Source organism: Chamaea fasciata, unplaced genomic scaffold (assembly GCF_029207755.1).
Source record: "Chamaea fasciata isolate MVZ Bird 193981 ecotype frontalis unplaced genomic scaffold, bChaFas1.0.hap1 SCAF_9, whole genome shotgun sequence".
NCBI lineage: Eukaryota > Metazoa > Chordata > Aves > Passeriformes > Sylviidae > Chamaea > Chamaea fasciata.
The window spans coordinates 28,911,477-28,928,920 of record NW_027094094.1 but is presented as its reverse complement, the minus strand read 5'-3'; the positions used below and the strand labels follow the sequence as shown (position 1 = coordinate 28,928,920).

The 17,444-nt window shown below is 41.8% G+C and overlaps 1 protein-coding gene across 10 annotated transcripts in view; it reads left to right on the top strand.

Annotated features, from left to right (window-relative positions):
• Window positions 1-17,444, top strand: part of ANK3 (ankyrin 3) — a 291,984-nt gene that overhangs the window by 223,475 nt on the left and 51,065 nt on the right. For all 10 annotated transcript variants that reach the window (XM_066191661.1, XM_066191669.1, XM_066191663.1 and 7 more), the window contains 4 exons: window positions 709-811; window positions 6,367-6,473; window positions 13,392-13,616; window positions 16,680-16,834. In XM_066191661.1, the coding sequence (XP_066047758.1) occupies window positions 709-811; window positions 6,367-6,473; window positions 13,392-13,616; window positions 16,680-16,834 (590 nt within the window). The remainder of the gene's footprint in view (window positions 1-708; window positions 812-6,366; window positions 6,474-13,391; window positions 13,617-16,679; window positions 16,835-17,444) is intronic.

Here is a 17,444-nt window from a genome sequence, read left to right as displayed (position 1 = left end):
CAGCATGTTTTAGCACATACCATAATGTACCTTCCAGGGCTAAATGTAAAACACTCCTATGTTGGTTTAATTGCAACACATTAAGATTGATCATAGTAATTTCTAAGTAGTTTAATGTGCACAAAATAATTCCCAAAACATCAGAACCTGTACTTAGTTGTCAACGAGCAAATTTATTTCTCCTTTCATTTCAAACTTATTATCCTTTCCTTTCTAACTACAGGGATAACTACGGTGTTTGTCACAATGTCAGAAGTGGTTCAGCCACAAAGAGAATGACATCACATAAAACTTGCTCTTAGTTAAACCTGCTTCAGCAACCTGAGCTGTGTGGGCAGGCACTGTGACCTACCCACAGCTCCCCCGGGACCTGCCCTCGTGGGTCGCCTGCAGGATTAGGGCATGGAGATATTTATCAAAGTTCATCTAAATACTTGAATACACTTTTCTAGATTTATTCTAAAACCACAACGTTACTGCCAAAGCAGTAAGCATCCATTGAGATTTTGCTTATCGTAGGGAAGGGAATATTTAACTATAGTCAAACACTTTTTATTCCAGTTTCCTCCTTGTATTTATGTCACAGATTATGTGTATGTTGCCATCTTATGCTATCCCTGGAAGTTGCATGTATTAATTTTTTTATTTTTATTTTCTGTTCATCTCATTGTCACCCGCACTTTCTATGATAAATGGTAAATACAACAGCCTCCGCTCCTTCAGTTCGGATAGGTCCTACACGCTGAACAGGAGCTCCTATGCCCGAGACAGCATGATGATTGAAGAGCTGCTGGTCCCAGCAAAGGATCAGGTATGTGCTGTGTCTCTCCCACTGGGTAGCTGTGCTTCGTATTTGCAGGGCATTGCATTATTTTTTTTCTTTTTTTTTTTGTAGGAAAAAGTTTTTCATTAGGAAAAAAATTTTCATGGAAAGAATAATAAAGTGCTGGAATGATCTGCCCGGGGAGGTGGTGGGGTCACCATCCCTGGATGTGTTTAAAAAAAGACTGGATGTGGCACTCAGTGCCATGGTTTAGTTGAGGTGTTAGGGATGGGTTGCACTCGATGATCTTGGAGGTCTCTTCCAACCCAGTGATTCTGTGTGGAGGCCTCAGCTGTGCTCTCTTAGCTGGTGAAAAGGGGCAAGAAAGGAGCTGTGAACAAGAGGTGGTGGGGTTACCATTTCCTGGGCTTGATCCTACAAGGGACAGGTGGTGGTGTCCCAAACCAAGAGAGTCTTTGAGGGACCAGTTACGTCCATGGGTGTGGGGGTGGTTCTTGGCTGAGGTCAGTGGGTGCTCCTGCGAGCCTCCTGTTACGTGTGTCTTTAGAGTGCTTTGATAAGCTGGGAGCAGTAAGTTTTACACTGAGCAACCTTTGTACTGCACAGACTGGGAATTACTTTGCCTGTTCTGTCCACATGGAGGGGACTCCAACTGCTCTCCTTGTTTTTTGCTTTTGGGAAGAATTTGGCCTTGTAAAGATTAAGCTATTATAGCCTCTTCAGTTTATATATCTTCCAAACACTTGTGCAATGACTAATGCAACAAAAGCAGCATCTTTTGACCTGATTATAGCGTGGGAAAGTTTTTCCAAAAGCTGGGGATGATTGAGTACTGTATGCTTTGTTTGTGAGTTCCCTAGCATTTTCCTTGATAGACTTGCTTAAGATTTCCAAATCTAACTGAATTACTCAAGAGTTTCTTGATACACAGAAGTCAAAGCTCTGCTAGGAAAATGGATAAAAATTCACGTAAAAATCCTTACTTGGAAAGGACTGTGGAGTGGAACTGTTGTTTGTGTCCTGGAAGAGCATGAGGTGGATTGTAATGAAACTGAGGTTTTCTGCTGCTGTTTTCACAGAGCATTCCTGCACTGGGGAGTTATTGATCTCAGAGGATGTTTTCATGGGGAAAAGAGTCCACAGAGCAGGACTTGGACATTTTAAGCCTTGATTGTATTAGTCTGTAAATTCTAGTGTGGTATAAGCTATCCAGTTTTACTCCAGCTTTTACACACGGCTCTGGTAGCATTATGAGAATGGCAGAAATTGCATTCTGTTTAGCAGCAGAATGTTTGTTATTAGATTGTTACTTTTAAGTGAAATGCTGTAAACCTCCAATAACCTTAATTTGCAACAGCCATCTAAGGGGAGTTTCCAAAGCTTGCATAGCAGCGATTTTGTGGTTTTGTTTGATTTGAGGTAATAAAACAAAATCTGCAACTGCTGGCACTGGGGACAAGAAATTCTATGTCAGGGCTGAGCACCTAAAGCTGCTTTGATGCCTTCTAATACTAAGACTTCATTAAGCGTTCTTGATACAAGGGAAATTTTGGAGGAGAGGAAGACTCCTCAGTCAGAGAATATATTGCACTGTTTTATGATTCTGGCTATGTTTGTGATTCCCATTAGAGTACATGGCATGGGTTTAGCAGCTAGGGTGCATCTTACCACATAGCAAGACTTAAAACCAGCTCTATTGCTTAACAACTCCCAAAGAATGTGGTGGTGGGAAAAAATGTCAGTCCTGTCTTGAGAGGTTAGTAAAGCCATGATTCTGTGCAAAACAAATACAAAAGTAACAAACCATCTTCATGAGAAAGGGAGACCAGCTGAAACTTTCTGCCATGGTTTCTCCCAAACCTACCTCCATGTCCCGACAAAAATATATCCTTCTCTGGAATTCCTGTGGTTTTCTGCCCAGCCCAGCCCTAGCTTTTGGCTGAAACGGGAGAAGTGCATTTGGGAGATGGAGAATATCTCTACCCCTCTTTCTCATCCCTCTGAATATTAATGACCTCCTAGATAGTCTTTGCTGTGGCAATAGAAAGCAGAGGGAAAAAAGCACCAATTTGTGTTCCACCAATGAGGTTCACAGGAACAAAGATCTTTGTGGTTTGAAACCAGTATTCCAAGGTTTATCTGGGAACTGAGAGGAGTTAAGGCTGTTTTGGGAATCACTCTACTTTGAAACAGAGTAATCCATTGCCTGTCTGTATATGCCATTTCCTCTCCTTTTGTACAGCTCAGACCTGTCTGGAGTTCATGGCAGCAGCAAAGTCAATTATTGGGAATTAATTTTATCACAGACATCAGTATGTAAGAGAGTAAGGAGCATTTGCCAACTCGTGGCCTGGTTAGGATAGAAGGATCCCATGGCCAGCTCTCCCCAGGATCCCTGGTAGACTTGGGAGTCTGGAAAGAGTCAAATGAGGAAGATCTGAAACCATTGTTTACCGAACTTCACTGCAGCATAACACATGGAGTGTTAGAGAAGAGTTTCTAATAATTGTTTAGAAGTCTCCATTGTTTGCATTTGGTGGTTTATTGCTGACCCTGTTCACAGGGAAGTCTGAATCCAGGCCACACTGTATCTCATAACCTGGCTGGAGCAAAGTTAAAATTTCTGTGTCCTGACGTGTTACTTTGGATGCAGCAACTCAGACTAAATCCAAATGACTTCTCCATAAAATCATTTACATCAACCTCTGAATTTAATCAGCCAAAGGCAGGATGACTGGGGCTGTCCATTAAATAGCAGCTTGCTGAATCACTTCAGTCTGGATAAATTCATCTGGGAGGAAGCATAAATTTTTCTGTTTGCTGAACTCTGATATTATACAGCCTGGATATTCAGTTATGCAATCAGCAGGATCCTTGCCAGCAGAACCCTCAGTATTTTTATACACACATTTGCATCTAAGGCTGCCACACCCTTTAGCAATGCGTTTTTAATCTCCCACAGTCCAGGGAGGGAACACTGGGACCTGACCAAACACAGAGTGGATCCTGTGATTTGATGTCACTGACAATGTACTCTCTTCTGGACTGCTTATATTGCAACTTACACGGGAAGATTTTTTTTTTTTCCTGCATGGAAAATCCAGCAGCTCAACAGCCTGAAAAAACGAGATTCACAGATGTGTGCTGTGTGTAAGATGAGTGTGTCCAGCTATCAGCTTTTCCTACTCTGTTTCTCCACCAAAATTACTAGCTGCAGACTTTGGGCTTTTGCTTGCCCTAAATATATCCAAAAGATCTGTTTGATTGCACTTGGTCAGACAGGAATGCTTTAAAAAACCCAGTCACCTGGTGTACAGGCCATGTCTGAGGACAAGGAACTGGACTGAGGAACCTCACCTATGTGTGTAGGCAAACCTAGAGCACATCCATGGGTGTAGGAGCACCTCTGTCTAGCACAGGTTATTTTGGAGTGATGGTATTTCCTTGGAATTTATATGGCCCCGTGTTTAGTTTTCTGTATCCCACTGCTAAGGGAAACACAAGCATTTTTCATCTGTTGCAGGAAAGCTGACCCCACATTTCTTCATTGATGTGTGTCCTGGTGCATGCCTGGCCCTTGGTGCAGTGATGCTGTTCAGCTTAGCAGGCCTCTCAAGGGCAAACACCAAATTGTCCTGTTCCTTTTGGCCCATTTCTTATGTTTCTTTGCTTTGTCCTATTTTTGATGATAAAGTTTATCACTGAGCAAGATATTAAATTTATTTTTTGCTTATCTGAATGTTTACAGTGCCCGAGACAACCTGTCTGAATCTTACACTGTTTGGTATCAAAAGTAATAACATGCTCAGTGTGAACTCTTACAAACCACTTGGAATAGCAGAAATCCATGGTATTGCCTTGCCTGCCTAAAGCACAGGCTCTCCAGGGAATGCTGGAGAATCCCTAGGTTCTTATTGGAAAGACTAAGAAAACTGTCTTCATTAAACTAAATTACAACACATATTTCATCTGGCGCTAATTAAATCCACTTCGGTTGCTTAATTGTCACTGTTTTGACAGCATTCATTTTATCTTTTATGTCTGATGGTGTATTTTGCTGTTTAGCATGTGGAAGCTTGCCCTCTATTGTTGTTGTCTGTGCTTGAACCATCGGGCCTCAAGTACATCTGTTACAGCACAAAGTTTAACAAAACATCCTTTATAGAAGTGTTGGGCCAGGGAAAGGAGCAGACATCCAGCCAGGAGTGACAGGGCAAAGCTACACTCTGCAGGGATTTCTGTCACAGTAAATGACAGTGTCAATAGTTTTTGGAAGGAAACCTGGGGGTCTTCATTTCTAATGAAAGAAAGGCCTAAGGAGTGGAGTTTTTTGGAAACCTCAGAGTGACGGGAGTGTTGCACTTTCTGGACAGCAACACAACAACTATCTGCCTGCTTATCTTGTGGAGACTTCTCAAGAGAAGTATTTCTGCGTGTTTATGACTGAATTTGCCAGATTTACTTCTAATGCTGATATTTCTATTCAAAATAATTGATTTGCACTATCAGTATGCGTCAGCATATAAAAAACCCAGGTGGAAATAATAAGATTTTAGAAGCATGTGCCTGGCTACAGGTTGACTTGAGCCCACTGAATTTGATTTGAAAACAGCCCATGAGGTTTCAGTCCAAACAGGCTGCTCTCTCTAGCTGCATTTGCCTCTAAGCAGCAAACAACCTACTTACAGGAAACACTGACATTTTTAACACCATCTTGGGGTGAAGATCGTGTGTATTGCTTCTTGACTTGCTTGTATTGATGTAACTTACGATGGTGCCTCTTAAACTGGGGAGGCGCTTTCATATCACCCTGGAAGTAGGGGAAAACGGTATCTGAAGTTCAGTTGGTGTAATTTCCTAAGACAAGAGAAACATAGGGAAACAAGTGTTTTCCTGGAATAACTTTGCTGCCTGGTAAGAGGATTTATAGTGTGAGGGATGTTGTGGGGCACGGGATGCATGAATGTCCATGTGTGTGGGCAGCAGGAGAAACAAATCACACCTCGGTGTCTGTCCCAGGGAGGAGTTAATTATAGCCTCACAGGGTTAAAGCTATTTCTGTCCAGATGAGCAGGGACAGTGGCACTCCACAATCCAGTGCCCATGTTGGTTGTGCAGAAAGACAAACCAAGCCCCTCCTGCATTCACAGCCTCAGTGGAACTCCCAGGGAAATTATTCACAGGTTTTGCTTGAATAAGGATCTACCCAATGGCATCCTCTGAGAGGTAGTGTTACACTGCCTGTCTATATGGTGTATGACTGCAGTACAAATGGTAATGTATTTTTTTTCCAATCTTTTTAACCTGGCACATAAAAGTAAGTAAAGACTGGGGAGAGACATTCTTGAAACTGAAGGGAGTGCAAAAAGTGGGCAAAAAGAATGTTTGAAGAGGCAAGAGTTTGTGTGTGTATTTCATGTTTCTGTTACAGGATTTCCAGTAATTTAGCCCTGGAGATATCAGCACTGTTAAATGGAGAGGACCAGATCTAAATTTAATATAATTATATTACCAAGTTTTTATTTAAGACAAGTGTTTCTAACGCTAATTTTAGATTTCAATTCATCTGTTTTCTTTTGAAGCACCTGACGTTTCAAAGGGAGTTTGATTCCGATTCTCTCAGGCACTATAGCTGGGCTGCAGACACCTTGGACAATGTTAACCTTGTTTCGAGTCCCATCCATTCTGGGTAGGTCACTTAACAGTTTTCCTTTATCTTCAGATGTGGAACTGTATTGTTGGCTGCAGAATACAGCCTGCTGTAATGGCTGATAACATGTCTGTTCTTGCTCCACTTGAAACCAGTGGCAAAATTCACACTGACTTCAAGGGGGGTGCTTAATAACAGGAGTCAGTCTAAATTCTTGCATATCAAACCAAAAATTTGCTTCTGCACTTAATTTTCTGATTGCCTAAACACTGTAATCCTGCAGGCTTCTCTTTAAGAGTCCTGTTTTGCTTTTTCTGTTACTTATGCTTTGCTTTAAGTGTCATCAATGATTTTGTTTGCATTGTGTTAAATTATTTGGAATATGAAATCAGAATGTTACGCTTTCTGTTCTTTCATAGAGGAAAATATGGAGGGCTTTAATTTGGTCTCTTATTTTATTTATACCTTCAAGCTCCTGCCTAGTCTCCTAACTATCTGTAGTTTGGTTTAGTGGTGCTATTTGTTTACTCATGAGTCATCACTGTAATTTAGGTGCTTCATGACAGTGCCACACAGACTTGATTTAAATGCAGTACTAGTGATGTCTGAATCCATATTGTAAAAATTTGCAAATGAATGCGTAAGTAATCTTTGCATAGTATTAGATTGTCTAGTGTAAATATTTGTTGTTTAGTTTTTGAGATCAGGACATAAAATCTCATATCTGTTTTAATTTACTTCCCCATTTTGTGACTAATTACATTCTTATCATACAAATGAGTGTGGCACATACCAAAATATTTCATTTTCAATACAGCAAACCCCACAAATCTAAAGCTACAGTCCCACAATGCACGTCTGCACCTGCATCTGCTGAACAGATCTGTATACAACAGCAGATTTTTAGGTCCCAAGCTGATAAAACTCTTCACATGGTCAGTGCTAGCATTAAAATGTCAGGAATTGCAGGATGAAAAGCTGAAGACTGTTGGTTATCATGGAATGGTGCATTGGCAAAGAGAGCTGCTAGCCCAACCTTTTCTTTACTGTAGGATAAAATGTAGCCAAGCCATTCCTGAAATATGTTTAATGTCTTAATAATCACTAAAAATAAGAGATTCTATAGGCCCCCAGCTTCAAGTGTCCACTGTCTTTTGTTACACTATTTCTTCCCCTCATGGTCAACTTAACATTTCATTGCTGCAGACTGAGCCTGTTTCTTACCCATAGTGGATATCCATTGTCATATCCATAGTGGACATGGAGAACAATCTTACTGGTCTCTTGGCAATTGTTTTCTATGTCAGAAGACATGCAATCCTAATGTCTTTTAGGCTAAAATGTCCCAGAGCCTCTTAGGTGGTGCTTTCCCCATTTCAGCACATTCCTGCTGCTCTGCCCCAGCTCTCCCCTCTGATGAGAGCTTGCTTGTGAGCCAGGATTGCCTCCTCTTTGGTCTGACACACAGCGCACTTGGGCAGCCCCACAATGAGAGTTATCCTTTTGGTAATTTCAGTTTCTATTGGTGTATGTTTGTGATCTGCTAGAATTTCTTACCTCTCTTTTGAAATCCTGAAGTTTGGTTAATTTTTACTGGTGTTGTGTTCAAGGGTTTGGTTTCTCCCTCTGTTTGCATTTCCCTACGTGGTATTTCAGTTTGTTGCTTTCAGCCCCTTTTTCCGTTTTTTAGGAAGAGAGCTTTTAATTCTGATCCTGTTTTCCAAAGACTTTTCCGACCTTTTTTTCTGTGTTGAAATGGTGAAGACATTTAGCCTGGTACCTGTGCCAGGACAGCACAGTGAAATATGCCCTTGAAGTTCCCCTTCAGTGTGACAGGAAAGCACTGATGGTATCTCTTTTGAGGTAACTTCTCAGGTGACCCTGCACTTAGCCTATCTGTACTGTACCTCCATTGCTTGCTGAGGTACCAGGGCAGTTCTTCCACACATCAAAGAAGGAATTCAAACCCATTTGGCATGAATTGCTCTTGCCACTTATATTTTTGGTTTGCTTTTATTTTGAGACTGGTGGTAGGCAAGGTGTAATATCTTGATTAATTACCTTGATCCTTTAGGCCCTTATAGAATGATTATTAAATAATGTATTCCTGAATGTTTCCTGGCAATTTGGGTTAGACTGATTGGTCTAAAATTTTCTGGTTTCTTTTCATCCTGATAGAAGAGAGGTCTGATGTTTTCATCCTGCCAGTCCTCTGGGACAATACTTGCCTGCCCTTAGGTCTTCAGCGTGTTCACCAGTGCTTCCAGCCCTCCAAAACATTTGTTCTGTGGCCATGGGAGCTTTCATGTAAGATCTGCTCCCTTGGAACACGGGCCCTCTCTAATGCAGAGGTGGTCTAAGCTGCTGCCCAGAGGGGAGCAAACCATGGGGCTGCATGGCTGGGAGTGGACAGATATCCTCCAAACAGGTATAGCTCTCCAAAGGGGCATAAACCAAAAGATTCTCCAAACGCTGCAGGGCTTTTCTGACCCATTACATTTCTTATTTGACATAGAAAGTCCATCAGAAATAATGCTCTGAGGATTCAGTTCCTTTGGCAGGAAAAAAAAAACAAAAACAAAAACAACCCCAAATCTCATGAGTTGTTTATTTACTTTTCAGTTGTGGCCCTATATTATAATATGATCCCTTTTGCTTTTCCTGGTTATCTTCACCTAGAGGCAATCAACAGATGTTCCCTTTTAATCTTCCAGTACCTCAGGACATGTTATGCAGAGGATCATGACTTTCCACATCTCTTCTGCCACTCTTTTCCTAAAAGAGCAAATCCATTTCTGCTTGTTTGGGGCGCTTCATCCCTGTCTTTGTCCCCAGTTCTGTCTGTGACTGGGGTAGGGGCTGTCAGCCCTCGTGGTGTGGTGGCCCTGTGGGCAGGGTCTGACCCCACTTTGCCATCTCCATCCTCACAGGGCTCCCTGATGTGCCAGAAGCACCACTGCTGCCTTGGGTCACTCCTTTTGCCATTTGCTCGCTGCCAGGAGAAAGCATCGTTGTTTGTTCTTATTTCTTAACCCAGGCAGAAGGGGAACTCTGGGAGCAGGATGTGGAGATCCAGCAATGTATCAGTGAAAGGAGAAGAAAGTAGAAATTGTTGGCAGTGATTTCAACTCTTCTGGTTTTTCCTTTTTTCAAGCCAAGAGAATGTTTTATGTTTTTTCTTCTTGAGTTCAGATAAGTTGTTTTGCCAGCATATATTTTGAACAGGGTCCATTGTAAGCAGTGCATTGAAATGCATCATGAATCTTGAGGCCTCTGGAAGGGTGGAGACCCTTACCAAAATGACCTTCAGCTGTCAGACATGAGCTTACTCCTGCAGTTTTCCCAAAGTAAAATGTGGGTGTTCTCTCTTCGTGTTGCCTTTAACTCCTTCATTTTCTTAGCTGAAAGAAAGAAAGGAGTGTGCCACACTGCCTTCCAGTATTGAAAATCTCAGAAATACTGGATCCAGTCTTGCCAAGTGGAATAAATCAGATTCATTTTAGTTTACTGTGTTTTAAATTATATTAACTATATGTAGTTTAAATGACATTAACTATATATAATTTACTCCAACCTGCTGTACACACAGAACTCATTTTTTGACAGCAGTGCAATGGGTGGCATGGACTGATACTCCTTTCAAGCATCTGCCACACGTATGTTTATACATGACACTTAAGAAAATAAACTGCTTTAGAAAAGTGCAAGAACTGGTTTTCCATGGCACACAGGAGCACGTTTTTGGAATTCATTGAAGAAATTGTTTTGCAGTAAATTCTCTGCTGACTAAGTAAACAGCAAATGCTTTTCTCCTTGTGCTTCTACATTTTCCAGAGAACTTACAGAGTTGTGCTGACTAATTAAATGAACCCTCCCTTTCAGATTTCTTTTTCCACGTGTAGCATATTTTATATGACATGTCATGATATGTGAAGCAAAAGCCAAATAATTTCTAAAGCTGGCCTTCAAACATGTTGCTTTTGTTATTTCTCAGATTGTTACTTTTTTTTTGCACTTATTATTATTATTGATATTTTCTGTTGCTTGCCTCTAATTATCTTGCATTAATTTTCCCATTTGCTTTCTAAATTATTTTGCAGCTATTCCTCTCCACTCCCCCAGTATGATTCAAGGTGATAACTCTGTGCTTTCTGTGAATCCTCATTTTATTTTGTTTTTTTAAACTTTTTTTTTTCCCACAGAGTGTGTGTAGATGTTTGTAGTGCATCCAACCACATCCTCATCCCTTCCATGTACTCAAGTAGAAACGCTCATTAGCCTTTAGCCTTGTGTTCTAGAGGTCATACTGTAGTTTCCATTATTAGTGCAACATTAATTTAGGTAAGCATCGGCTACTAATGTTTTTAGCTAGAAAGTGCATGAACTACTGTTTGGAATTGTTGTTACTGTTTCACACGGTAAGTTACTAATTGGAAAATTAAACAAGGAAATAATTCATTAATAAGCTGCTGACAGTGACTGCCTTTCTCTGGGAGCAATATGCACAAAGGCTGGTCTGCTGCAGGTTTTGTCTGCGCTGGAGGCTGCAGGGTGGTGCAGACACCAAAGCTGCAAGGGGCTGCTTCCTGCACTGGGGCACAGGCTCATGTCAGGGGTAATTTACCCTTGCTGTGAGCAGTGTGCTGTAGCAGTGCCTAGCTCCTGGTTGCCGAGGCTGGACTGACCTTAAAATCTACAGCCTAAACATCCCTGCTAACTCAGGGACTGAATTTTTGTAGGTACTTAGCTTTAACTTCTACTGATTTTTTTAAAAAAATTACTATTATGAATTTAAGACAGTTGATTTAGGTGCTTAGAGATTTTTGGCAATTCACTCTTACATACTTTCCATCATTTAAATAGTTTGGGTACAGAAGACAGCACCTTGTTTGAGTGTAAGTTTTTTGCACTAGATGAAAGCCTCCTTTTCGTTACTAATTCTGAGGTGGCTTAACAGGCCGGTAACCATGTCCGTGATAGGCAGCTCTCCGAAGCATTGCTTTGTGCTGAGCCATCAGGCCAAGCCCAGCCTTGCCAAGCTCCCCAGGAGGCTCCTCCGTGGTGCACTGACCAGCTGTGCCTCCCTGGAACTGCTGCAGCTTCAGCCCTGGGGATGCTGCAGCCAGGCATCCCTCCACCCTACAAACTTCCAGTCTGAAATGGCCCCAGCTCCTCTGCAGACAGAAACCAGGCACGTTGTTAAAAGGCCAGCTAAGCGTCCATAAATACTAAGATTATAATAACTTACGGCGTATATAATTTAAAGATCGAGCATGCTAGCTTTGACACAGGTCCAATATTTATGGAAGGTGTTTGGTTAGCCAAGACGCTGTCCCGCTGAAACAATTCCTCTTGTGAGGAGCTGGGATACCCTAGTGGCAACATTTGGATTTGTTGGAGTGTACAGTGCATTTATCGAGCAGAGAAACGTGGAATGTGGATACAGTTTTTCTGTACGAAAATTACCGTGAAATATCATGCCTCAGTATTGTAAAGTGTCTGGCGCATGAGAAATTATCAGTTTGGGCTAGGATCGTCTCAGAGTGCAGTTTTACCTCCCCATCTTTACTGGTGGGTTTTAATTTGAAGAAAGGCAACGTGGCAACTTGATCTGGCATTCAGCTGGACAACATTTCCGCTGTACTTCCTGTATTTATAGCTTGTGTCCCTACTCACTCCTCTCCTGCAGACCGCTAAATACCAAATGTTGATTTCTCTCCTGCTTTTGTGCCGATTTTTCCCACCCATGCTGGCCAGACTTCTGAATACAGTTCCTGCTGGTCTCAAACCAAACAGAACTGTGTTGCACAAATTCCCAGTCATGCTTCAGAGCACTTGGGGGCTTTTCTTCAAGAACCGTCACAATCCCCTGGATTACTGTCCGTGACATCCTTAGTTCACTTTACCGTCAAAAACCAGGAAATTGAATGGATTCACCTGTTAGTCATGTGAAGGTTTAGTTCTTAAAAGCTGGAAGTTTTGGCAGCAGCCTTGAAAATAGTGAAGCCACATGGCAGATGTGTCAGCCTGTGTCAGTGTCTATCATAAAGAAGGAGCGAACAAAATCTGTACTGGCTTCAAGACTGAGCTGGTAACTTGTGTCCCTCTTGATTCCAGCCTGTTAGTGCATCTTCTACCTGAAGCTATTCTAACATTAATTGTTAATTTTAATTATTCCCTTGCTAAGAGAAAGGAGTTTATTAAAAAATATATCACTCATCATTTACAAATATAATTTCTTACCCCCTTGTTAAAAAATGGAAAATTATGCAATGGAATGGCACTAGCAAGTGTGGTATTTTTCTTTAATGTCTCTTTTTTTGCTAATGAATCTAATCTTCAAAGAGAAGTAACGGCATGATTTCCTCCAGGGAGCCAACAGCCTAAAGGAAGTTATGTACTTGGTAGTCATCACTTACCTTCCCCATCAGTGGAAGCCCTTAGTGGCCTCGGCTGACTGTCACCCATGGTGCTGGCACTTGCTCTGGCAGCCATCAGGAGTATGTGTAAATGAGACGGGGGGGAGGTTTTAAGGACTGAGATTCCAAAAACAATAAGCGTTTTTGATTCTCCTTTTTCTACACTGACTGGTTGCTTTGTGCATGTGAGGCTTAATTACTCTCGTTTGTGGACAGTAGAGCTAACAGCAGCAAAGGGATGTTTTAAAAATCTGGCAAACCACTACTAATACACTACTTGTGTACTCTTTTAATCCAAATTGCTCAGTGGAACATGGTCATTTCACCATGATGTTGCTAGAGCTTTCGCAATTCCTGCCTTCGATAACCAGTATTTAACACGCAAGTACACGTTTTAAAAGGATCTTCGTGATCTTTTTAGTTTAGCTGGGATCGGGATGACTTTTCTAACGTTTTAAAGTCTGTGTCTGCTGACTTTCTGCTGACCTACCGCTTGTTTGGTGGGGAGTTTCATTGATGTGTTGCCTTTTCTGTGCAGTTTCCTGGTTAGTTTCATGGTGGATGCCCGCGGGGGTTCGATGAGGGGCAGTCGGCACCATGGCATGCGGATCATCATCCCGCCGCGCAAGTGCACGGCCCCCACCCGCATCACCTGCCGCCTGGTGAAGAGGCACAAACTGGCCAGCCCACCACCCATGGTTGAAGGAGAAGGATTGGCAAGTCGACTTGTAGAAATGGGGCCAGCAGGGGCACAGTTTTTAGGGTGAGTGGTTCCGTGAGTTTAGTTGTTTATGCTCATGTCGCGCCTTTCATTCCCGTTATCCTGTGGATCTGGGTAGTTAAACATTGACTCTACCTTCTCTGAGCACGTAGGACAGGCTACTTAACTTAAAACATTAAAAAATGCCAACCTGCCGTTCCTTCTGGAAAGAGCCCTTGCATTTTAAGGAGAGTTTTGCCTCTTGGATGACTGCAGGATGGAGATAAAGGTAAGGAAAGCCATGGGAAGGCCAGGTCCCACCCCCATCTACTCACACAACCCTGCCTTGGAAGTCAGGAGGAGTCACACACTGAAAACTCAGAGTGAGTTTTGACCCTCTTGCTTTTGTAGAGTATTTAGAGACAGCACTGTGACAAAGAATTGTCCTAGAGGCACCCACAGGGACCCAGATACTGCACATGTTCCCAGCATGTGCACAGCTCCCTCTGGAGTTGCTGGGAGCTGCCTGTCTCCAGCTTGTGGAGCGAAACCACTCGGAGTGATGGTGGAGCACCTACTGCAGAGTGGTGGTACGAGTAGTACCAGTGCCAGGGAGTGACTATTTTTAAAGCTTAAAATAAGGGAAACAATCCACTATGATGTGGCCTTTTTTTTTCCTAATTATAAATTTTGTTCATTACCGTGAGTGGCACCCTGGTGTAAACTGCTGGTTCTGTCGGGAATGACAGCTTGTTCCTAATTTCCCCTTCTCGTTTCTCTTCCTGCTGCATGGATGTTATTCAGTAAACTGCATCTTCCTAAAAGTCCTCCCCCTCTAAATGAGGGTGAGAGCATGGTTAGCCGAATCCTGCAGCTTGGTCCACAAGGAACAAAATTTATTGGGTAGGATATGTATGGAAAAGATACAGAATGTCTACAGTTTTTATTTTGTTTCTAATTTTTGTTATTCCCATTATTTTTTTTTAAGTTTCCTAAAACTTTCAGTTGATTTATGTCACTGAAAGAAAATCATAGTGGCTTGATCTAATATAGCTCTGCTACTACCTTGTGCTTATAGGCATGTAAAATTCACTGCCAGCATTCTGCTTTCATAACTTCTGTGCTTTTGTAATTTTTTAAATTTGAAGTGTTTCTACTGCATTAAATACATTTTAATACACAGTGGCAGTCCTTTAAGTTCAACCCTGTGGTAGAGAAGGTATTTACAGGCCTCAAGTGAGACTGTTTTGGGAAGAGCATTTGTGAAATGTGATCGCATAAAGTCCTTTACTTGTGAAAGATTATTCAGAAAAAAATGTTATCAAGTGAATGAATTGATTCAGCAAGATTGGAGAAATACTAATCCTTTCAACCTGCAAGAGGCATCTTGTTAAAATAAATTTACAAAGCCAAGTATGCTACCCAAAGGGACTGCAGTGTATAGTCTAAACATGTAAGAATGTTTCCGTATGTTTTTGACTGTTGTTTTCAAACCATATTGTGAAATTTATTGCAGTAGGTTTTCAAAATATTGGTGAGTGTTTGGTGTTCCAAACCTGTTCAATACCTTCTCACTGAGTATTCTCGTTAAATGTCATGCACAAAATTGTGTAGTTTCTAAATATTTACAGAGACAGTATCTGAAATATTAGCCTGCAAAGATTGTACTACAGAGTTAGTGTTCAGCTTGTGCTCTTTTTGAACTAGAGAGTAAATATCTTAAGCAATGTATTTGAATTTTTGGTATTTTCTTGCTGTGCACAATGGGAGAGAGCAGCTACGTTCCTGGTTTTTTGTTAAAGGACTTGAGACTTGAAAAATAGACTGGGTGTTCCTAAAAGCATCTAAAATATATATTAATTAAACTATTTTTACCATTTTCATGGGGAAAAAAAAGACTATCTCTTCTCCCTGGGAATTCAATGTGCAAACTGAGCCTGAAGCTAGTTTGTTTTTCCCCATGATGGCTGTTGTGATTTCATGCTCAAGTGATGGATTGGTTAATGCACCCAACACCTGGAGAAGTACAGTACCACAGAAATGCTGCACACTTCTCCCATCATGTGTCGCTGCTTTTAACCAAGTTGTTACAAAGCAGTTAAAACCCTTTACAACCTCTGTAGGAAAATAATGATACTGTCTATTTAAATGTCTTAAAGCTGCATAATCCATAAATGTTCCCTTACCGTGTGATTTCAGTCGGTTTGTCTTAGCATACTTTAAAATGCATATCCTGCCTGTGAAGTGTTTGGCAACAGTGTCTGTTTTGTCGAGGAATGGCACATGAAGTGAATGGTGGTTTCTGTTGGTTGTTCATACAAACTGTTCAGTAGTGCACTTGCAGTCCTCTGTTGAAGGTACATTGTCTGGTGACCTTCTCATTCCCTATCCTTTCCCCAAAAATGTTTGATGGTAACTAATATAAATGTGGTCATTATGTTGTTCAACCCAGAGAAATCCATTCTGAAAGGATCTAACAATTCCCCAGTCATGTTTGCCGTGCAGAGGTTGCAGCTGTGATGCTGGGCATGAGAACCAGAAAGTGGAGCTAAAGAAAAACAGTCTCTTTTGTTTCACAGGAGCTGCATCAACAGAGAGCCAGGGAGAGCTTTGAAAACTTTGGGACTTAGTTTGAAGTTCAAAATCTACATAAATGCATGACTCCTGTTACAGTCTATGGCTGTTGCATGCACTGGGATAGCCAGACTGCTTCTGAACTGACTTTGTCCCTTCAAACTCTCTGAGCCAAATCTGATCTTTGACTATGCTAATGCCAGATAAAAGTCAGCAGTGCTGTGTGTGCTGGAGGCAGGTTGGATCACCTACACCCTGGGATAAATGTGCGAGGAGAACTCTCCTCACTAAAAGTTGCCACTATTTTTTTCGTGGAGGCAGACACTTCAAAAGATTTGCACTAAAACCGAGCTATTTATTAGTATTTTCAATTGATCCATTAATATAGTTTAAATGATAAAGGATTGTGCAGCTTTGGCAATTTTAAAAACATTTTTACCTTATAACAGTGTTAACTACTTAAAATGGCTGTAGTTTTCTTAAGCACCCATAGGAAAATAAGGGCAGTGAGGAAACATAGGGTTAAAAATAACACGGTTCCTTTTTCTCTAGCCCTGTCATAGTGGAAATCCCTCACTTTGGATCAATGCGAGGCAAGGAGAGAGAACTGATCGTACTCCGGAGCGAGAATGGTGAAACATGGAAAGAGCACCAGTATGACAGCAAACATGAAGACTTAACTGAAGTACTCAATGGCATGGATGAAGGTAAATAATTTCTCAAAGCTTTGGCTAGCCTTGGCTTCGTGGAGGCTTGCTAACATGGGCTGACTAAGGCAAACTAAAATAAAACAGTGCGGGGGGTGTCTGACTTCGTGGAATACAGTGTGTGCTCCATATTAAACTGATGGAAAGAAGGTAAGGAGAAATTGTTCTGCAGTGGCCTGGAGACATCCTGAAATGAGTGATGGATTTTGGTCTGAAGTCTTGCCAAGTTTAAGCAGAGTTTGCACAGTTGCTTTCCAGCACGAATTTGAGAATAACACCCAGCTGGAGGTACATGTGTCTGCTGCTCAGGCAGGGCCACAGGAAGGTCGTTCCCAACCAAGGGTGAAGTGTAAATATCAGCTCCATGGGGCCTTCCCACAGACACAGAGCTCGGCCCCTGGAGCATTCTTATTTCAAACGGTGCTGTTAGAGATTGCCTCCCACAAGTACACAACCTGCCCTCCTGATGCCCATCTGGGCAGTCTGGCTCTCTTGTTTTGCTTGAACGTTGCTGCTGATGTGAGAGTCCCTCAAGATGAGGGGACCCAGCTGTACAAATCCATCAGAAGATGCTGTCAGAGATGGTCCCCGAAGACAAACCGTGGGCAAA